At 36.3% G+C, this 15,888-nt stretch overlaps 2 protein-coding genes across 2 annotated transcripts; both read left to right on the forward strand.

Annotated features, from left to right (window-relative positions):
• The first annotated feature begins 2,003 nt into the window (after window positions 1-2,003).
• Window positions 2,004-4,209, forward strand: LOC114192702 (protein NUCLEAR FUSION DEFECTIVE 4-like). The gene has a single exon (XM_028082488.1). The coding sequence runs from the start codon at window positions 2,084-2,086 to the stop codon at window positions 3,884-3,886; it is 1,803 nt and encodes a 600-aa protein (XP_027938289.1). The 5' UTR covers window positions 2,004-2,083; the 3' UTR covers window positions 3,887-4,209.
• Window positions 4,210-6,981: 2,772 nt separating this feature from the next.
• LOC114191856 (protein RNA-directed DNA methylation 3) lies at window positions 6,982-15,749 on the forward strand. Its single transcript, XM_028081289.1, has 19 exons — window positions 6,982-7,289; window positions 7,560-7,810; window positions 7,901-8,056; window positions 8,282-8,440; window positions 8,534-8,617; window positions 8,982-9,049; window positions 9,132-9,467; window positions 9,797-9,848; window positions 9,954-10,109; window positions 10,209-10,352; window positions 10,443-10,545; window positions 10,637-10,786; window positions 10,877-10,931; window positions 11,039-11,103; window positions 11,260-11,329; window positions 12,325-12,361; window positions 12,541-12,577; window positions 12,671-15,205; window positions 15,439-15,749. The coding sequence occupies exons 1-19, from the start codon at window positions 7,088-7,090 to the stop codon at window positions 15,492-15,494; spliced, it is 4,716 nt and encodes a 1,571-aa protein (XP_027937090.1). The 5' UTR covers window positions 6,982-7,087; the 3' UTR covers window positions 15,495-15,749.
• Window positions 15,750-15,888: the final 139 nt, after the last annotated feature.

The raw sequence follows: 15,888 nt of genomic DNA on the forward strand, positions 1-15,888 counted from the left end.
AGTCTTTTTCTTTTATATTTTTGTATCTGAGCGAATCCTGTAACGTTAAGTAATAAATGAATAAAATATAAAAGAATAATTGTTAGAACTGAAAATAAAAAACCAAAGCAAATAAAATCAGAAAATACAATCAAAAAGCATAAACGCCACTAGACTTTATTATTATTATTATTATTAAACGTCCTATCTTTGATCTTTGTTCACACACTTTATTCTTTTTTTAACTGATTATCATTTCCAATCTACTAATATATTTTAAATTAAGTTTAATATACTTTTTAAAAATTAAATTCCTAAAAATATAGTCTTATATCATTATTATAATCCCTGTGTTTATATGTAAATTAGAGTAGTAATCATGTTAAATAAACATTTAGCTGTCGGTTTTTTCAGAAGTATCTGTAAATGGTTTCTACAACATAAGTGTTTTTAGAATCTTTGAACATCTCATAATTTTTAATATAGTAAGTTCCGAGTTTAATTTGTTTATCTTTAAGAGTAATTATAAATAATGTACTTAAAACTAAATTTATATGTACAAAAGCAGTCATCATCAAAAAATTAGCCATAAATTTCACACGTTTTAAATTTTATTCCTTGTAAAATTTATATAGAGAAAAAAAATCTTAGACAAGCGGGACACTCAAAAGAAAATTTCTTCTTATGCTCTGTTTTAAAAGATAGTGAAAAAAAAAAACTTTAGAATTCAAAAATCCCAACATAATTTTAATTTTAAATATCATTGACTAATTTAGATGTCGTTGTGATCATTAATATATTATAAAAATATTGTCAAATAATTGTATATGAAAAATAAATGTGAATTCGTGTTTTTCACAAGTATAGCTCTACAAAGTATACTCGTAAAGTGTTTGTTTAGTTCTTAATCACTCACGATAAGTGTAGATTTGATGATGTGTTTGACTAATTAGGCATGCGAGTTGTGTTAGATACATAGTTGCTGGTATTTCATAGTTTCAATAAGGTCACTTGCGTATGTTGTATTTAAGCGGAGTGATACCACAAATTTAGTAAATCATGGTAGCAAAGAGAAATTTCATAAAATTGTAAAATTTAGTATGTTTTGTTAGTTTTCAATTTTTGGATGGATTCTAACATATATTTAATGGTCTGGATTCAAATTAAACAATTTCCTAGCAGCAGATAAGTTTGGAATTGATTTAATTGAGTTAAGTTTGTTTTTGTCGTTCAAACTTAAAATTGTTTTTTCTAATCATATTTTGAAGAAAGTTTCAATTGGTTTCTCAGTTCAAATATCTTTCAAAGACTTCAATGTCTCGTAGGATAAGGAGAAGGAGAAATACGTAGAAAAGTAAAAGTTTGAAGAAAAAGCTGAAAATTGAAATTAGTAATTTTGAAGAAATAAAAGACCAAAATAGAATTATTTAAAATTTTAGAAACCGTGTGAAAGTGACCCCACCATTCCCATACACTTGCAGGAGTCCAAATTCAAAAAGGCTATTAGGTGGCCCTACAAAATTTGGTCTTCCGTTGACTTACATGTGTTTCAGGGGAGTACCTATTAAGACCGTTGTTTGCATATGTTTTGCTGTAACAAGATAAAAAATAAAAATAAAATTATCAAAAATATATTGTGAAAATAATAGCCTTCCAAAATGTATATCTTATTAATATTATTAAAGATAAGGATTTTAAAAAAATTATTTCAAGAAAAAATTTCTATATAATTCAGTCAAATTATTATGACCTAAATACGTTAAGAAACTTAAACCATTGCAACCTGGAAGAGTGAACATTTCTCCAATCACATGTGCCATTCTTGGATGTTCAGTGATAGGTCTTGTCATGTATACTCTTCTCTTATTATACACAGCAGTATGGAAACCCTCACTCTAAGGTCAAAGGCTATTATTTTGATAACTCTTTTTTCATAAATATATTATTTGATAATTTTACCATAATAGTAAAATAATGTAATATTTAAGAATTAACTTGTTAATTTAAATACTTATATTATATATCTATATATGTATGCATTGGCTCGCACATCTTCAAAGTTAAATAAAACCCTGCAACATCGCAAACTCAGTGACTGACAAACATGGCAGTTGCAGTAGGAGGTATGGTGAACACCAATGGCCTCTTCGTCCAAGTCATCACCGGACGGTGGTTCGTGGTGTTCGCCTCCTTCCTTATCATGGCCGCCGCCGGCGCCACCTACATGTTCAGTCTATACTCCGGCGACATCAAATACGCCCTGGCCTACGACCAAACGACCCTCAACCTCCTGAGTTTCTTCAAAGACCTGGGGGGCAATGTCGGCGTGCTCTCCGGTCTCATAAACGAGATCACTCCCCCGTGGGTGGTCCTGGCCATGGGCTCCCTCCTCAACTTCTTCGGCTACTTCATGATATGGCTGGCGGTCACAAAAAGAATACCCAAACCGCAAGTGTGGCAGATGTGCCTCTACATCTGCATCGGCGCCAACTCTCAGTCCTTCGCCAACACCGGTTCCCTCGTCACCTGCGTCAAGAACTTCCCCGAGAGCCGTGGCGTTGTGTTGGGCATCCTCAAAGGCTACGTGGGTCTCAGTGGAGCCATCATCACCCAGCTCTACTACGCCTTCTACTTCGACGACTCCAGGTCCTTGATTTTGCTCATAGCCTGGCTCCCAGCGGCTATCTCCTTCGCTTTCCTTCGAACCATTCGCTACATGAAGCCCGTTCGACAACCCAACGAGCTCAGTGTCTTCTACAAGTTCTTGTACATCTCACTGGGTCTCGCTGGCTTCCTCTTGCTCATGATCATTCTTCAGAAGAAACTCTCCTTCTCGCAGAGTGAGTATGGCGTCAGTGCCGGGGTTGTGCTTCTCCTGCTCTTCCTCCCTCTTGCTGTTGTTTTTGTTGAACAATTTAAAATCAGGGAAACGCAGAAGCTAGCATTCATTGACCCATCCCCGGTGAAGATATCAGCCGAAAGAGAGCTACCGGAGTCAGCAAACGGTGACTCCAACCCGGTTCTGGGTCCGATTTCAAAGATCGAAGAGACCAGATGGTGGCAGAAAGTGTTTAGTCCACCGCCCAGAGGTGACGACTACACTATTCTTCAAGCACTATTCAGCTGGGACATGATACTTCTATTCGTAGCCGGCACGTGCGGTGTTGGGGGGACTTTGACCGCAATTGATAATCTTGGTCAGATTGGGAGCTCGCTAGGGTACTCCAAGGCTAGCATAAGCACGTTTGTGTCGTTGGTTAGCATTTGGAATTATATGGGGCGGGTTTTTTCTGGGTTTGTCTCTGAACATTTTCTGCAAGAGTACAAGTTCCCTCGACCACTCATGCTCACTCTAATCCTGTTCTTATCCTGCGTGGGTCACCTTTTAATAGCCTTCGACGTGCCGAACGGACTCTACGTGTCATCGGTGATCATCGGGTTCTGCTTTGGCGCGCAATGGCCTCTGGTGTTCGCCATAATCTCGGAGCTCTTCGGACTGAAGTACTATTCAACGTTGTACAACTTTGGCGGTGCAGCGAGCCCAATTGGGCTCTACGTTCTGAACGTGAGGGTCACCGGGCACCTGTATGACAAGGAGGCTCTGAAGCAACTTGCAGCGGCGGGGATCCCAAGAAATGGTAGCAAGGAATTGACTTGTACTGGGGCCAGCTGTTTCAAGTTGTCTTTCATCATTATCACTGCAGCCACCGTTTTGGGTGCCATGATTTCACTCATCTTGGTGGCCAGGACCATTCAGTTCTACAAAGGTGATATATACAAGAGGTACCGTGACCAAGCTGAGGAAAGCGCAACCGCAACCGCGACAACAACCGGCAGGACCACCGAGATGAAGGTGGTCGGAAGCGGCGGTGAGAGAAGAGAAGAAAGCGTGGTGGGAGGAGATTGAATTGAAGAACGTAGTACTTACACGTCAGTGCGTGAGTTAGATAGTGATCAATTTCCAGCCCCACGACATGGATGGCAAACCAAATAAAAGTTAGTGAATGGAAACACAAGTAGCAAGTAACAGATAGACTGACTCAAAATAGAGTTGGGACCACTTCTTTTTCTCTTTCTTGGACTGAAAAATTCGAGGGACTGAAAATTAAAATATAATTATTGTAGGGTGTGTATAAATACGTACAGCTGCCACTTTTATTCCATGAATACAGTAATCATCTTGTGGCTACACTTGTTTTAGCATGAGAAATAGACATTGAAGTATTTGTACTCCAGGAGTCGGAAAAGTTCATGATATATTAACTACTAAATTTTAATAATTTTTTTTTAATATTATATAATTTTAAAATGTTAAAGAAAAAAAGATAGAAAAATGAAAAACTATTTAAAAATGTTATCTAAAAATACAAAGGAAATCGTCAAATCTTAATAATAAAACATCATTTTTCGTTTGCAAAATTGTCATCTCAACTCGTTTTGGTTTCGAGGGTAATTAAAAGTTGAAAATATTAGCTTTTTTTTTCTTTTTTATTTAGAGCACGATACGTGTCATAAAATTTTATATGATATAGCGATATATATGTATAATAATTTTTAAAAATATAATAGATATATGATTTTTATTGTGTGAATCTAAATTAAAATCATGCATATTAAAATTATCAACATATAGTTATTCTAAAAAGTTAAACAAAAATACATGTCAAATAGATATGTGATCCAAATTTAAAGTATTAGTGTATTAGATATTGAAATTGGACTAAGTTGATGGATAAATCAGTTAGTTTTTTTCTTAATTTTGTTTATATATATTATATATTATAAATTTTAAAAGTATAGATAACTCAATAAATAATTTTAAAATTTTTAATAGATTAATTAACGTTTTTTAATCAAATAAATTTAAATAATATTATTTTTATATATTAAATTACTATATTACAATTAATAATTATAACTTAGTTTTTATATATTAATCATTGAATTTATAATTATACTGAATATCTATATCTATAACAGATTAATTATTAAATTATGTTTTATTTTTTCTGAAATAAAAACATATCGAGAGTTAGAGACTAGTCTGTCTCGTTTATCTCTTACCCGTCAATTTGATAAGTCGTTTATCTTTTTCCCGCTAATTTATCTCTTCCCCACCAATTTGAAGGACAATGGATGAAAGTGATCTCACGTTTGAAAATAGTAAACAAGTTTAGAAATTAGTTTAAAAGTCATATCTTTTAAATATAAATCTAAGTTATTTTAAATGTTTTCTCATTGGTTTTAAAATTTTAATGTTTTGTGAAATAATAAAATTAAAACTAAACTCAGTGAAAAACTATTAAAATAAATAAGATATAAGTTAAAGTGATATATGATTTTTTAAATTGAGTATAAAGATAAGAATGATTATAGGATTCATATCCCACTCTACGTCCTCCATTCATTCTATTTCATTCTAATGTTCATATTTATATTTATGTGTGAGACTCAAATTCACACTTCCAATCCAAAATGATGTCTACATTATTAACTATGTTCTTAACGAGAAACTAATTTCGAACATTGTGAAGAATAAAACTAGGAGGAAGGGTAGCAGTAAATTAATTATAAAATTGTTGGGAATAGTCCAATTGTGAGTCAAAGTCCCACATTGAATAAAATAGACAAAGTTAAATACATAAGAATAAAGATTCATAACACATTTAAGATTTTGGAGTAAATGATGTCAAATGTCTATATGTATAAGATTAATGTCATATAATCATATGAAACAACAATCTCTCACAATAATGATATCAGAGATCAGAGCCAATGATTCAAATTGACTAACCATATAATTATAATCATAAAAAAAAGTCATATATATATATATATATATATATATATATATATATATATATATATATATATATATCACCTTATTTATTTTAAAATGACCATTTCAGCCCTTATATCTAAGGGCAGTTGTGGCTTTTAAATTACCATTTTATTATTTTAATTTCATAACAGTTATGATTTTTAAATTATTTTTTAGATTGTCTAACGTGTAAGTTTTCTAGATTGAAAAATATGAAAGTTTGCTGGATAGAGTACAGCCAGAACATAATAATATCCGGATTGTGAAAGTTTAAAAAATTCTCACAGGGAAGAATTTTACATTATGTTATAATAACAATATATTTTGAGTTCTATATTTAGCAATTTAGAATTTGTATTTTTTTACTTTTAGATCGATTAATTCAATACTAATTTTGTTCATTTTCAAATTTATAAAGTAGGATTTAAGATTTTTTTTTTAATTTCCAAACCTACTTGAGTATTCTTGGGGATCTCACTTTCATCTTTTTGGCAACATCTTGCATGCTAAATGCCTACAGAGAAATTGGAGGGTATCACACATTATTTTCATCTCATTAAAAAAAAAAATGCACAGTACCATCAGGATTTTATCATGACCCTCCAGTTTTCCATCTTGAAAAATTGAAAAAAAATAATAATAGACATTGAACTTTTCAAATTCCATAGATAATTTATGGTTTTATTAATCTAAAACTCAAACAGTATTATTTTGGATTATTCTTCTTCTCAGTGTATTTTCTTGGTAGTGAAATTTAAAACTTATCCTATTCTAACTGTGGAATGTATGATCTGAAATATTACAATTAATGTTTAAGATCACATTTCATAATTACACTAAGACTTAAACTACTGTTTGGGATTACTTAATTTAAAAGATTTATAAATTGGATTATTCAGAAAATATTTCAAGAAACCATGAGGGTTATTATAGAATGAAAAAAAGGAAGAAGTCATAATTTGAAAATAAGCGATGTGCAGGAAGAAAAAAAGTGGTGTAAAGAGCAAAATCCAGAAATCCAATTCCTCCCAATTTTGGGAAGTGATTTCCTATATATATATAGAGAAATCTGCAACTTTTGCATTTATCAATCTCACCGCAGAGAACTTTAAATCCCAATTTTTTACTGTCATAATTTATAATTAATATTTATAAAATAAAATCATAAATATAAATTCATTTCCAACTCTCCCCTGATCACAGTGAGAGTCACACTCTTCTTGCTTCCTCCTCTCTCTCCATTTAGCGGAGCATGCAAAGGCATCAGTCTCAGCATTTTCGGTAGAAATGACGAACAAGGGAAAAGGAAAGGGCAAAGAGGTTGCCGGAAAAGCTTCGACCGGCAAGCGCAAGGCCACCTTCGACGATGACAAGACCGGTGGCCGCTTTAAGTCAGCAGCCATGAAGTTTTTCGATGACGCCGCTGACGTTGATGACAGCGATGACAGCGACGACAACGATTTGAGCGAAGAGAGTGATTTCGGCGACGGTACATAATGGAATACCTTTCTCTCTCTCATTCTCTTACATCATCGTTTGTTCCTCTCTCACGAAAATGGTTAGGGTTTTGTACTCATTTCTGTGTTTAGTTAAATTTCATGACCTTGTTTGTTCTGGACGTGCATATAGGGAGTTTAGTGGCTTCATTAACGAGAAATGTTTGAGTCCTGTCTGATTTTATGGTTTTGGAGTTCATCTTCTGTGGTTAGAATTTTAGAATTTCCCGTGGTACCGTACACCTTCTAATTTTTTGTAACAGATTTTTCTGACGAGGGTTTTGATGCCTCTCCGAGAAGAATGAGCGAGCCAGGCCCGAGCAGTTTCCCGCGTGTTCCTAAAGAGGAATTAGTGGACGAAGAAGAGTTTGATAGAATACTTGAAGAGCGCTACGCTGATCCATCCAGGTTTATCAAATTTGCTGATGAGTTTGATGACAAAGGCAACAATCCAAATTCTATTCATGACGCGGTCATGGAATTAATGCCCAACATCTGGAAAGTCAAATGCACTGTAGGGTACCTTGAACTCGAATCTATGACTTTGCTAATATTTGTTTCTTTTAAATTTCTCAGTTAGGCAAGTTTTTCCCTTTTGCTGCAGGTTGGCCGGGAGCGGCTTTCAGCTTTGTGTCTGATGCAGAAGTTTGCTGATTTGTTTTCTTTGGGTACTGTCTTGAAGATAAAATCTGCTTTTGCCGTAGATCATATGAAAGGTTTTGTATACATTGAGGCTGAAAGACAGTGTGATATAAATGAGGTGATCTTCGTACTGGGTATTTTTGTTTGGTTTAATTTTATTGCTAGACATGGTTTTAAATTGCGGTCTCAGCAGGTTTTCTATGCTTTGACTAGGAATTTGCAGACTAACGTGGCCTTAATTTTGTCTACCACTGTTTTCTAGCACTATATTGCCAGTTTTCAGGTGAAGCATTTCTACCAAAGACTGATTCTGTTCACATTTGTTATTAATTCATGGTTTCAGGCATGTCAAGGGATTCCCGGAATCTATGTTACTCGAGTAGCACTTGTACCAAATAATGAGGTCTATCATCTGTTTTCTGTTAGAAATAGAACCCCTGAAATTTCTGAGGGTATGTGGGCTCGAATAAAAGCTGGTAATTACAAAGGGGATTTAGCACAGGTACTACATGATTTTACAAATAATGTTTTTTGTTTTATTTTTCCATCCAACTTGTGAAATGCTTGATCCTTCTATCTATTATTCTTTTTGCAGGTGGTGGCTGTAAATAATACCAGGAAAAAGGTTACAGTTAAGCTCATTCCAAGAATTGATCTGCAAGCTTTGGCTGCCAAATTTGTAAGGAGACCTGTGTCCACTTGATTCGTTACCCATTTTTTTAGGCAATTCATTAGTTAACTTTGATTATGCTTGTTTTGTTTTAGTTGCTGTATATATGATATGATATCTGCTGGTAATCTATTTTTTTAGTTAAACTTAATTTTTAATTAAACATATTTATTTATCTTTTTCTTACACTTTCATTCATTCGAACAAGAATTTTTTTTACTTTTACCTTCTTATTTCTATCTGTTCAAACAAAAAATTCTTCTATTTTATTTATTTTTATTTTTCCTATTTCTTTCCTCTTTAATTTACTTGCAACCCAAACAGAGCCACAGAGTGAGCAAATTGTTGATGCATCTCTTTTCTCGTGTTACAGGGTGGAGGTTATAGTCGCCAAAAGGTTGCTGTACCGGCCCCTAGATTAATCAGCTCGAGTGAACTTGAGTAAATAATACATATTCTCATATTTTGTTAATATTTTTACTGGATAGTTTTCATGATGTGATTATTTTAAATGACTCTGCAGGGAGTTCCGACCACTCATTCAGGTCAAGCGTGACCGGGAAACGGGCAAGGTTTTTGAGGTTCTTGATAGCTTGATGCTCAAGGATGGGTATGTATACAAGAAAGTATCTCCGGATTCATTAAGTTTATGGGGTGTTGTGCCCACAGAAGAGGAGCTGTTAAAATTTGGGACTTCTGAAAACAATGAATCAAATGATTTAGAGTGGCTTGCTCAACTTTATGGTGGTAAGAAGAAAAAACGTGTAATAAGACCCAACAAAGGAGGTGGGAAAGGAGAGGGTTCATCAGATTTGGTTGTGGAAAATGATTTTGAACTTTATGATTTAGTATGTTTCGGGTAAGTCCTTGTTTTACCTAGCTAACATTCGCAGCACCATATGAATTATTTTTCTATCGCACTTGCATTTGCCCAATCCACACTTTTACACACATCAATGTTTGTACTGAAGAAATGCAGATGCGTGCACATGTACTGTACATACTTGCACATGTGTCCTCTTTCATGACCAATATCTCCCATTGCAGTACATTCATGGTATTTGGAGAACCATTTCTCTCGTTCACGCATACAAACATGCACTTAAATGATACATGCAGATACTCACACGTTCCCATGCCTGCACATTTCTAAACATGGCTTCCTGAAGAACCTTTGCTATTTTTCAGGAAGAAGGACTTTGGTGTAATAGTAGGCATGGATAAAGATGATATTTACAGGGTACGGCATTCAGCTTATGGAAATTCATTTGTTCTAAGCTTTTTGATTTGAGAGCCTGCTATTTTTTAAAAGTACATTTCTACTTTGTTTGTCTTGTATATATAGATTCTAAAAGAGAGTTCAGATGGACCTGCTGTTATAACTATTGAACGAAAGGAAATAAAGAGTGGGCTATTGGATTTGAAACTCACTGCCTTTGATCAGCACAATAAGGCTATATTGGTTAATGATACTGTCAGGGTTCTAGACGGTCCATCTAAGGTGTGATTTGTATTTCTGAATGTGAAGATTTCTAGTTGTATATTTGGGGTTTTTCATGCCTTTCATGATACTTTTGCAACTATCATGTCTTTTTTGTAGGGTAAACAAGGCATTGTTAGGCACATTTATAGGGGAATTGTCTTTTTACATGATGGAAATGAGGAAGAAAATGGAGGTTACGTCACATGTAAGTCTAATATGTGTGAGAAGGTCAAGCTTGATGCCGGTGATTTCAGTGGAAAGGTTTGAAATCTTTCTAGTGTCCTGCCATGTTACTAACTGTTCAATGATTTCATCTGATTTTTTATGTTTTGAATGCTACTTCACACTCAGGATAGTGAACCAGGTCCTTTATTCTTTGAAGACCAACCATCATCACCAAGATCTCCCTTGTCACCCAAAAAACCATGGCAAGCAAGACAAAATAATCGTGAATGTCTGTAGAGATACATGACTCCTTAAAAACTATTTTAGCTGTGGATATATGCATTTATTAATTTTTCTCAATTCAATAATTGTGCATGTAGTTAACCGTGGGGACAGCAATAACATGTTTAACATTGGTCAGACCTTGAGAATTAGGATAGGTCCTTTGAAGGGGTACCTTTGCCGTGTCATTGCCTTGCGCCGCTCTGATGTAACTGTGAAACTTGATTCTCAGCAGAAGGTTCTTACAGGTTTGTTTATGACGAGGACTCTTGTGTATTTTTCTTTTGATATATTAGATCACTGTTTAGAACAATTTGTACAAAAAATATTTTTCACAGTTAAATGTGAGCATCTTTCTGAGGTTCAGGGGAAGAGTGCTGCCATTTCATCAAGGTATTTCTGATATTTACGTTAACTTTGTATGCCACGACTACTTATGATTTGCTTTGATTCTGTCTGTGAATATTGTCCTTAGTTTCTCAATTTTTCTTTTATATCAGTGGTGATCCAGATGCAAGTTCATCTAAGCCATTTGAGCTGCTGGGTGGTGAAGGAAGCTCTGGAGGTGAGAATACCTTGTTCTCTACTTCTTTTATCCTTTAAAATGAAAAATAAAATCCAAATTAAATGGATTATAGTGTCAATTAGCATGTGTATAGAAATCTTCCCTGATCTCTGTCGTTGATGTTTTATTGAAACCTTAATCTTGACAATTGGAAAGGTTGGCTGAGTGGAGTGGGAACTTCCACTGCCAGTGGTGGATGGAATGCTGCTGGGGCATCATCTGAAAGGTATATTTCACCGTGATATTAGTCATCTGCTTATAAGCAGTATTATGTTCGCCCAATATATATCCTTGCTCATTTTGCACGATGGATTTAGTCGTCAATAATGAGATTCTAGTAATGTCCAGGTGGTGTTCAGTAATGTAGAAATTTGTGGTAATTGGGAAGGGTTAATTCATGGCTACGGAGTATTGATGCAGACAAGGATGACTCAGATGACAATGCAACCAAGGCATATTTTTGCCAAATAAATAATAATGAATAATGGTGAATTGACTTATGCAAGTATAACTATTCTATCTAGATGTGGTAGTTGTTCCAGCTTTATGCCATTCCATTTTCTAAACGTTCCTCTGATATGAAGTGTTACTATTTTAAATTGCGTATCTAATTGATATATTAAGGGATTAGAGTGTGTTATTGTATTTATATGATAAACACTCAAATATGTGGGGAGCCCACCCTTGGAATTAAGGGGGGGTAGAACCAAACACTTCAATTTTTAGCTGTCTGTCTCATACCACTCGATGCAAGACTTTGGCACCTCATACTATATAAGTCATATCATATTACCACTCTAAGATCCGATGGTTTGACAGATTTCATTCCACAACAATTTATTTCGTAACACTCCACTCAACTACCTCGGTAGTTAGAATTCTCTAATGGTCAAAACCCTCTGTGAAGAGTTCTTTCCAAGACATTGGCAATTAGTTCTGATACCACTTAATAAACACCCAAGAACTAGGGAAACCCACTCTCAAAAGGTAGATATTAGGGGATGAGATCCAAACACAAATACTCCATGGACATCACCTATTACTAGATGTGAAATTCAGACACTGCATAGTACCAAGGCTCCATGATTTTGTCATTTTGTATTTTTAAATAATTGGGCAGATTATTTTGAATTGCAAGCATCCAGTTTTCTTTCTTATTCATGATTAGTTTTAATCTCAACTAAGTTAGTTACTCTTTTGTCTTGCGATAACATTTTTCAGGGGAACATGGTCTAATGATTCTGCTCCAACCTTATTGGTATGTGTTGCATAACACACTTTATTCTTGTTTTTTTCCCATTCCCATCTGGTCCTGCCTGTGCATTATCCAACTAACCTTCGTATAGTACATCCATGTACTCATTTATATCTATAATTGATTCTTATATTTATTTTACTGCATTTTAATTTAATAAGTATCTGTTTTTCGTTTTACAGAAGCCAGAATCTTCCTTAAATCCTTTCAGTTCCAAGGGTAAAAGTTATAGTATGGAAGTGTTTGGTATGTTTTCGGTTCTAGTCTAATTACTTAGTTCATCATTTGTCTCAATGCTGTTGTAATGTGTAGGTGCAGAAGATTCTGCTTGGGAAACTAAAAGTAATTCAAACCAGAACTCCGCATGGGTTGCTGCAGTGGAGAAGACTGGAGTTGCTTCTAATCCAGAACAGTCTGGTGGCTGCTGGGGAAATGGTGGAGGCAGCTGGGGTCAGGCAGAACGTAAAACTGGAAGTGTGGGTGATGACAACCAGAATAGCAATTGGAATACAACCAATGTTTCTGAAAAGGAATCTTCTGGTTGGAACAGTGTACAAAAGTCAAATGAAACTTCATTGACTGGATGGGGTGATGGCAATGGTTTTAAAAGTGGATCAGATGAAGGAAACCTCACATCTAATTGGCGTGGGTGGAAGTCTGAAACAAGTGGAGTCAAAGTTGGAAATCCTTCTGGTTCTTCAGATATCAATGCTAATAAGGATGCTGGATGGAGCAATACTGGTTCAAGTGCTGTAGCTGAAAATAGTGGTTCTGATTTGGGAAAAGACAGTAAATGGAATGCTGTATCTGATGGTACTGATGGAAATCAAGGGAATGGTTGGGGTCAGAAAAGCAGTTGGAACTCTGGATCTCAGAATGACTCAAATGAAAAGAAATCTAACAGTGGGAATTCTCACTGGGGTTCTGGGCGTACTGAGCCTGGAAATCAAGATTCCAACCTTGACAGGAAAAGCAATTGGAACTCTGGAAGCAGTGGAAACTGGGCTTCTGATCCGAAAAATAGCAATTGGAATTCTGGATCTGATAACTCCAATGAAAATCCAGACAGGGGAAATAATAACAACTGGAACAGTAATAAGCCCTTTTCGAGTGCGGGGAATGAAAGCAAGAATTCCGACTGGAGTTCTAGGCATCCTGATACTGGAAATAATGATCGTAGCTGGGGCAAGAAAAGTAATTTGAATTCTGGATCTGATAATTCCAATGAAAATCCAGACAGGGGAAATGATGACAACTGGAACAGTAATAAGCCCTTTTCGAGTGCGGGGAATGAAAGCAAGAATTCCGACTGGAGTTCTAGGCATCCTGATACTGGAAATAATGATCGTAGCTGGGGCAAGAAAAGTAATTGGAATTCTGGATCAGGTGATGCAGATCAAAACAACAGTTGGAAAAGCAATAACAGCTGGAGTGCAGGCTCAAGCGATAATCAGTTGAATGGTGAAAATGAAGGTTCAAATGAAAATTCTAGAGGAGTAGGTGGTGGGAACCGGAGAGGTTGGAATTCTGGATCAGGTGATGCTAATCAAAACAACACTTCGAAAAGCAATAGCAGCTGGAGTGCAGGCTCAAGCGATAATCAGTTGAATGGTGAAAATGAAGGTTCAAATGAAAATTCTAGAGGAGCAGGTGGTGGGAACGGGAGAGGAGGTTACCAGGGTAGAGGTGGATCAGACAGAGGAGGCTTTAGAGGTAGAGGTTTTCGAGGTAGAGGAGATCGAGGGGGCTTTGGAGGTAGAGGAGACCGTGGGGGTTTTGGAGGCCGGGGAGATCGTGGGGGTTTTGGTGGCCGGGGAGACCGCGGGGGCTTTGGTGGTAGAGGTAGATCAGACAGGGAAGGTTTTGGTGGTAGGTGGGGATCAGGTGGAGGCCGAGGTCGAGGAAGGAGTGATCAATCTGGTAGTTGGAACAATAGGAGGGATTCTGGTGAGGATGGGTCCTCTGACTGGAAGAAGGGTTCAGATAATGTTGAAGGATGGAGTAATAGTAATGGATCCCAGGCTTGGAATCAGGATTTTGGTGACAAAAAAAGGAAGAGCTGGAGCCAAGGAAATGCGGATAAGGAGCATCCTAGCTGGAACCAAGGAGGTGGAAGTGAACAGAGATGGAGTTCAGCAAGTGATGGGGCAAATGATAATAGATCCCAGGCTTGGAACCACGATACTGGGAACAAGGACAAGCAGAGCTGGAGCCAAGGGAATGCAGACAAGGAGAGTCCTAGTTGGAACCAAGGGGGTGGAAATAAGCCAAAGTGGAGCTCAGCAGAAGGTAGAGCTAATGATTCTGGCTGGAATCAAGGAGGTGGGAGTAAGCAGGGTTGGAGTTTAGATAGTGGTGGAGCTAATGATAATGGATCTCAGGCTTGGAACCAGGATACTGGTGGCAACTACAGGCAGAGCGGAAGCCAAGGGAATGCAAATAACTGGAGCTCAGCAACTGGTGGTCAAGCTAACAATTCTGGCTGGAATCAAGGAGGTGGAAGTAAGAAGAGCTGGAGTTCGGTAAGTGGTGAAGCTAATGATAATATATCTCAGGCTTGGAACCAGGGGAATGCAGATAAGGAGCGTTCTGGCTGGAACCAAGGTGCAAATAACCAGAGCTGGAGCTCCGCAAGTGGAGCTAACGATAATTGGAACAACAATGATTCAAGACAGGCTACAGGTGCTAGCTTGAAAAAATCTACAGCTGAAGAGACCAATATCCAGGATGGTGGGTGGAACAAGGGATCTACTTCAAACACTACTACTGGAGTTCTGAAGTGGGGTCAATCTAGTAGTGCTGCAGACAATGGTCAATCTTCTAGTTGGAAGAAAGAATCAGCAGAAGGTAACGAATAAATAATGAAAACCGAATATAACTCCACCCAATTATTCCTCCTTTTTTGTTTATTCAGAAAGAAAAAGACCCATCATACAATGCAACGAACCATTAGTAATTAGGAGTTAAACTACAAATTACAGCAGAATTAATCTATAATGTTTTATCAATATAAATTTGCAAATACTATATTTATTTTCTCCTTAATTCAATCGACTTCTTGACTATATGGTTATATGTAGGTGCAGCAGGTTCATGGGGCAAGAAAAATGACGGGGATGTCAAAGGTGGATGGTAGTTGCTTTCTTTCTAAAACGTGATGGACCGGAACAGGAAATCGAGTTTCGGCACATTTTGGAAATGTAGCTAATGACAAACTTTTTTTTTTTTTGTATATCCGTATAAATCTTTGCTGAAACGTGATTTCTCCCTTAAACTAAACAGATTTGGTGAATGGCTAATCCCTTCTGTTTTATGCCTGATTATGTTAAAATGTTTACTAGAATTGGAATGCGTTGTTGGATTACAATGTGTTCCTTTCTGAGTCTATATAGATTTCAGTGTTGCCCCCACCCCCTGTATTTTGTTAATATGTTGATGGTTATGCTGGGGAGGATATCCTCTACTACTATTGGAAATAATTATACAATCACATGAGGCGTGGACAGTAGAATTCTCTCTGCTTTCCGTCT

The sequence above is a fragment of the Vigna unguiculata genome, chromosome 7 (assembly GCF_004118075.2).
Source record: "Vigna unguiculata cultivar IT97K-499-35 chromosome 7, ASM411807v1, whole genome shotgun sequence".
In the NCBI taxonomy this organism is placed as follows: domain Eukaryota; kingdom Viridiplantae; phylum Streptophyta; class Magnoliopsida; order Fabales; family Fabaceae; genus Vigna; species Vigna unguiculata.

What these genes read in the sequence shown, in the direction of transcription:
- LOC114192702 (XM_028082488.1), top strand. Translation starts at nt 2,084, where the DNA reads ATGGCAGTTGCAGTAGGAGGTATGGTGAACACCAATGGCCTCTTCGTC.
- LOC114191856 (XM_028081289.1), top strand. Translation starts at nt 7,088, where the DNA reads ATGACGAACAAGGGAAAAGGAAAGGGCAAAGAGGTTGCCGGAAAAGCT. An exon ending in TCTGGAAAGTCAAATGCACT is followed by an intron (nt 7,811 to 7,900) that starts GTAGGGTACCTT and finishes CTTTTGCTGCAG; the next exon opens with GTTGGCCGGGAGCGGCTTTC. An exon ending in ACAAAGGGGATTTAGCACAG is followed by an intron (nt 8,441 to 8,533) that starts GTACTACATGAT and finishes TTCTTTTTGCAG; the next exon opens with GTGGTGGCTGTAAATAATAC.